This window comes from Bidens hawaiensis, unplaced genomic scaffold (genome assembly GCF_021521415.1).
Source record: "Bidens hawaiensis isolate Kalapana, Puna unplaced genomic scaffold, B.hawaiensis_p1.1 tig00038183_1, whole genome shotgun sequence".
Classification (NCBI taxonomy): Eukaryota; Viridiplantae; Streptophyta; class Magnoliopsida; order Asterales; family Asteraceae; genus Bidens; species Bidens hawaiensis.
In genome coordinates, this window is record NW_027496704.1 from 18,562 (window position 1) to 24,505 (window position 5,944).

General features: G+C 35.5%; 1 protein-coding gene across 4 annotated transcripts; it reads left to right on the plus strand.

Annotated features, from left to right (window-relative positions):
- The first annotated feature begins 253 nt into the window (after positions 1 to 253).
- On the plus strand, positions 254 to 5,631 carry LOC143590141 (uncharacterized). Of its 4 annotated transcripts, XM_077070718.1 has the most exons (5): positions 254 to 527; positions 1,595 to 1,990; positions 2,382 to 3,438; positions 3,532 to 4,285; positions 4,316 to 5,631. In XM_077070718.1, the coding sequence occupies exons 2-5, from the start codon at positions 1,836 to 1,838 to the stop codon at positions 5,362 to 5,364; spliced, it is 3,015 nt and encodes a 1,004-aa protein (XP_076926833.1). In that variant the 5' UTR covers positions 254 to 527; positions 1,595 to 1,835; the 3' UTR covers positions 5,365 to 5,631. The 4 variants fall into 4 exon arrangements, with proteins under 4 accessions (XP_076926833.1, XP_076926830.1, XP_076926831.1 ...); XM_077070715.1 differs by having other exon boundaries at positions 3,532 to 5,631; XM_077070716.1 differs by having other exon boundaries at positions 254 to 522; positions 1,602 to 1,990; positions 3,532 to 5,631.
- The last annotated feature ends 313 nt before the right edge of the window (positions 5,632 to 5,944 follow it).

Consider the following 5,944-nt stretch of genomic DNA (forward strand, 5'->3'; position numbering starts at 1 on the left):
CCAAAAATTCAAATACTTCAAATTTTAAAAATTCAATTTCTGGATAATTCAGATTCAGAATATAATTTTTTCATTTTCCTGTCCAAATACAATATTTTTTGTTACTGATGTCTAATTTCAGTGGTTTATTTTTAACATATAAAGTTAATGGTATATTAATGGAAAATAATTAAGTAATTAAATAAAGTAAAATATAGTTACATACTTTGTATTGTAATAGTTTTTGTTTGATGATTTGAATTTGGACAATTTTGAGGTCGGAAGTCTTGTCCTTTACCCATGAGTGGAGGATTTTCATGCGTAAATTCCTGCAAACCAAGGGGCATAATGGTCATTTCACATACCATGATAAATAATATCATCAGTAAAGAAATGAAAGAACATAATGAGAGATGTAGGGTAGATTTCAAAACAGGACAGCTTTGTAGAGTACCAAAACATCTCTCTCTTCCTTTTTTTTTCTCTCACATACATAGCATACATACACATTAACACGCATATTCATTGATGGAAGGTGAATCAGTGGTGTTTTTTGTTTAAATTTAACTTCTTTTTTTATCTAGAGAGAAGAATCAGATGCTTCTTTTTGATGTGTGAGTGGGTGGTGCTGCTGGTGCTGTTGTTCATGCCCTAATATTAATCTTCCCCAATTCTTGTGTTATCATATTATCCTTATCTTTTGCTCTTAACAGTATTATTCTCCATATGTTCCCAACTCACAAACTATCACAAGTTCATAAGGTTTGCTTAATAATAATAATTTCTAGTTTTGATCATTAGGGTTCTTTGTGTGGATCTTTGGTTCTTGTGGGTGTGTTTTGTTTTTCAAAAATCTTGATTTTTTTTCAGTCAATTTTTTGTGTTGATGGTTTCAAAGATCTTCAAGATTTACAATCTTTTTGACCATGGAAGGAAAAAAGATTGGTTTTTTTTAAGGCTTTGGAGATGTAAAGAATGAAAGATTGAAGCTTTTGTGTGTGTGATTTTATGATCATTTCATCTTGATTCTTGGGATTTTGATAGTAATTAGGCTAAGATAAACATAAACCCAAATTGGGTTTTCTCTCTCTGGTTATTATTTTCAGATTTTTATGTGGTCATGCTTTCTACTACTGTTCACTACTAGACCCAAAGATCTGACTTTTAATGTGTTCTTAATTTCTTCTTAATCCTCTTTCCAACACCTATAATTAGATCTTACTTTAGGGATCTTGACTCTTGTGTGTATCATCCCATGATTTTCTTGGACAAAAGGTCAAATCTTTGAAACCAATATTGAGATAAGTCTTGATTTTGTGTTTTTTTTGTTCTGGGATGACTTTGATGTTAATAAATGATGTGTGTGAGGTTTTGTTTCAACATTTTTGGGTTGATTTCTTTGAGATTTTGTGGTTACAAGCCACATAAAATAACACTTGTTGAAGTTACTTTTCATATCTAAAACTTCAATCTTTGCTTGTGGGTCTTGTACTATATGCCAACTAATTTGGTTCTTTTCTTGTTCAATTGGATTCTTTAAAAGGAAAGTTGTTATCTTGATGGTTCAAAGATCACATAAAATATGGTCTTCTTTTGCAGGGTCTATGACTATGAGTTATAAGATGAAGTAAGTCATGTATGTGTTTAACCAAAGGATATTACTGATGATCATCTCTCACCAAGCATGCTATCAAGCAGATAAGTGTGGGGCTTTGATTTTGAAATTCTAGTGAGAGAAAGTTAGAGAGAGAAAGGTACTAGTGTCTTGTTTGTTATATATGCTGAAGGCCAAGTGTGAAGAAGAGTTCTTGTGGTTGTTTATACAGCACAAGGAAACATAATATTATTAGCAGCAGATGATATCCATTGATGATCATGCACCATCAGATCCTTCATCATCTCATCAACAACAAAACTCTTATGATCTCAAGGTTTGTGATACAGATCTGAAGCCTGCAGATGCTGCTGATCATGATGACACCAACAACCAACTGCCAAATTTCTCAATAAGGTAGAGAAAATTATTGATTCCCACTGTCATGATTCTTAATTCCTCCACTTTCTTGACTATATTTATTCAAGATTTGATTTTTTTACTGAGTCAGATCTCTTGACCAGTGGGGAGTAAGTACTTGGCTCAGATTTCATGAAAAGATCATATTTTTCCCATCTTTGATATAAGTTTTGTTATTATTTTTTTACCCATTTCAGAATATAACTTATAGGTATTGATTTATTAATTAGTTTCTTTATCTTTATCTTTATCTTGATCATGAATATTATTATTGTTGTTTACTGTTATGGATTCATGGGTCTTGCTTCTTGTTGGCATGTGATATTGGTGGGGTTGGTTAAATCTTGAATCTTTTTGAGATTAAAGTTTGGTTCAATTATCTTTGTAGGGATTATGTTTTCGGTTTAAGGAGCAAAGATATCGCGTGTAACTGGCCTTTTTCGTCTACAAGTTTGCGACTTTGCTTAAAACATGGAGTCAAGAATTTGTTGCCACCTTTCCAGTCTCTTGATTGTTTAAGAAATAAGTCAAACAACTCATCTTTGACCAGATGCAGTCCTGAAAATCGTTCGTCTGATGAACAACTTATAAGCAGTTTTGTTAGGAAGCCCATAAATGGTCAATTCAAACCAAACAAAAAGCTAGTAAGTACAAATCCAATCAGTTCGAAACGAGAGAAAGAATCAAAATTTCATCTTCAAGGGCACTCGGGTCAAACAAAGTCAAAGGAGAAACCACCTGCTTCTTCTCAAAAACCTGGAAATGCGTCGGTTAACATAATTACTAAAAAGAGTAGATTGGTTGTGAAAGTGAATTCGGGCGTTGAACACGTTGCTCCAAACTCTGAAACCATGGTATCTAAAGTTTGTCCGGTTTGCAAGATCTTTTCATCGTCTTCAAACACGACCCTAAACGCTCATATTGACCAGTGTTTGAACGGGGAGGTAACTATGAAATGGACTGACAGTCCCAAAGTTGTAGTAAAACATAAAGTCAAACCTCGGAAGATGAGGTTGATGTTAGATATATACAAAACCGCTCCACATTGTACAATTGAGGAACTCGATAGAAGAAACGGTACAAGTTGGGCTACAAATTCGAGTTTTCCCGCTCAAGAATTCCAATTTCAAGAACAAGAAGATGAGGAAGAGAAAGAAGAGGAAGAGAAAGAAGAGCCTCGTTTGACTAAAGTCAATCATGTTCATGCTGCTGATAATGAGGGCGATGTGTATATCGACACTAATGGCACAAAAGTTCGGATCTTGTCAGTCCCCAAAATCGGCTTGCCTAATAATAATAATCTTGCAGGTCGAAAGATTAAGAAAGGAGTAAAAGGAAGTAAACTGATCATGTGCAAGAAAAACAATATTTTTAAGAAGAAACATCAGAAAAAGTATTTGAAACTTACCCCTAATGCGAGAAAATTATGCTCAACAAAGCCTAAGGTATGTTCTTTTTCGATCTTAATTCTTAATTGTATGTGATGTATTACTAATTTATTATGATGATAAATTTGATGATTTTCTTTAAAAATTTAGGTTGCTGATGTCCCGGAAAAAAGTGGTTGGGGAGAAGATGATGTTATGGGTGAAAATTGCAGCAAAGATTTACGCGGTAAGGAGATTATGAAAACGGTTGATTTGGGTATTTCAAGGCCGTCATGGGCGTGCTCAAAGCGAACGGGTCTTTCTAAGAAGTTCAATTTCGAGAATCGAGAGGTGGAATTAAAATGTCATAAAAAGAAAGATTTGGTCGTTGAAACTAGCGGTAAAAAAATTTCTTCTTTACAAAGTAGGAAGAAAATGATAACTTCATCATCGTTGGTTAAACCGCCTCTTAATAGAATGGCTGAGTTTAGAAAGGAAACTAGATCTATGCATCATGATGAATCAGATGACGACGACGATGACGAATCAGATGATGATGATGATGATGATGATGATTATGAGGGTACTCCATATGTTGATAATAGATCAAAGGGTGTCAAGTTTTCATCTTTAAGCAGGAATCAGTCATTTCCAGCCTCCAGGTTCAATCTCAAAAGGAAGTTTTCAGCGGTCGAAACCTCTCGGGTCAAATCTGTTGACTTTCCATCTCAAGATTCTTCAAAAGAACAATCTAGAATGGATGAACACACAAGCAATAATAAGAAACAAGAAACAAGATCCATCACTTCAAAAACTTCAAATGAAGAATCTTCTGTGGGGATTCAAGCTGTTAGCAGGAACGAATTGGAATCCATTGGAAACGGGTCCTCATTACCAATCCGGGCCCCAAGTTTTATGGGCTTGAGTTCTTTTGATCCCGAGTTTTCAAACCAAGAGTGTATTGATCTCTATCAAGATCAAATATGTTCAACTAACCGCGCTCCAGACGATGTTGAAAAACAAGAAAACTACTTACAACAAATCGACCCGATACCGATTCCTGGGCCACCGGGGTCGTTCTTGCCTGCTAGCCCGGGTGGAGAAATGGTTTCTGAAGAACAAATTCAAGAAACTAGGGTTCATTCAAGTGAAAACCAGCATCATCATGATACAATGGATCGAGATTCCATGTCCAATTCTCCAGTTTCAACTGTCTCTAATTCAAGATCTAGTTGTGGAAAAGATGATATGTATACAAAACCATATTTTAACAGCGACACGGGTTTTACAGAAACGGGTCAGTCTCATAATAGTTTCAAGAACGATCCGCCTTGTTGTTCAAGAAAGGAGGCTGCTTTAAGCTATCAAGATTCATATATTTTAAGGAAACAACATCAACTGACTGATCAATCAACTAACTTTAAAAAACCAGTCATTGAGTCTGCTGCTAGTCCTTCAAAGCCCATTCTCAGGTTAATGGGGAAAAACTTAACTGTGGTTAAGACAGATGACGATGAGTTCAGACCTCCTCAGTCAAGTCAGCGGCCCGTGATGTTTACTCAATATCAAAATGGGTTCGAGTCTCAACATTTGTTCAATGTTCACCCTTCAAGAAGTCATACTGAATTTGGTCCCAAGCCTGTTCATCGAGGATTCACGGCGCCTGTGGATTATTATGGTAAAGGCGGGCCTTACCAGGAGCCCGTAAGGCCCCACTATGTTTACAATGCTGGCCCGAGCTCGAGGCCCGTTAAGGATATTGTAATCCTCGACGACTCCCCTGAAAAGGAAGATGATAATAATATTATGCAAAACAGATTTCTGAATAGGCCACACACCGCATACCCACCATATGTTGTTGGTGGCGGCAGTGGCGGTGGTCGTGGTGGTTCAATGATGTTTCATGGCGGTAGTTTTCAACCTTCTGATAACGGAAACGTTGGTGGCAAGTGGAATATAGGGTCTTCAACATCATACCATAATATTCCTCCTAGTTATCCTTAATATGGGATAGATGCTTACAATACAGTTGAGTTTTTCAATTATCTTTTTAAAGATTTGGTTTTTATTTAATATCTCAGTTTTAGAGTTCTAAGAAAACACTTTCCCAAGGCTTCTGTAAACCCCCACCGGAATAATAAGCCATCTCTCTTTAACTATAATCACTATTTTATGTGTTTCTTGAAATCTGGCCTTAAAATCAAGAAACCAAAATGATACTATTTTTAGGCATCTTTTTAACCATTTACTTGATGAGGTCATTTTGTTGGGAGAAAAGTAACATGCAACCCATGCAAGCGTACAAACATACTTATATACATATATAAAATCATAAATCTTCAATACATAGATGCATGCATGTATGTATGTGTTTATGTATAATGTATAATATAGTGTATAGTGTTTGTATATCCATCATTTGAAGTGACATGAAATATAGCCATCTCAACATCATTAGGTGAGTTGAATCCACCACTACTATGTGAATATAAAAGTGAAAGAAAGTAAATCCTGTCGTCACTTGCCTATGAAAACAATTTGGACCACAATGAGTCAATGATATGTCATTCTTTATGGTACTTAT

Coding starts and splice junctions, on each gene's coding strand:
- LOC143590141 (XM_077070715.1), top strand. CDS start 1,836: ATGATATCCATTGATGATCATGCACCATCAGATCCTTCATCATCTCAT. Junction 1,991..2,381: donor CTGCCAAATTTCTCAATAAG/GTAGAGAAAATT, acceptor TTATCTTTGTAG/GGATTATGTTTTCGGTTTAA. Junction 3,439..3,531: donor TATGCTCAACAAAGCCTAAG/GTATGTTCTTTT, acceptor TTAAAAATTTAG/GTTGCTGATGTCCCGGAAAA.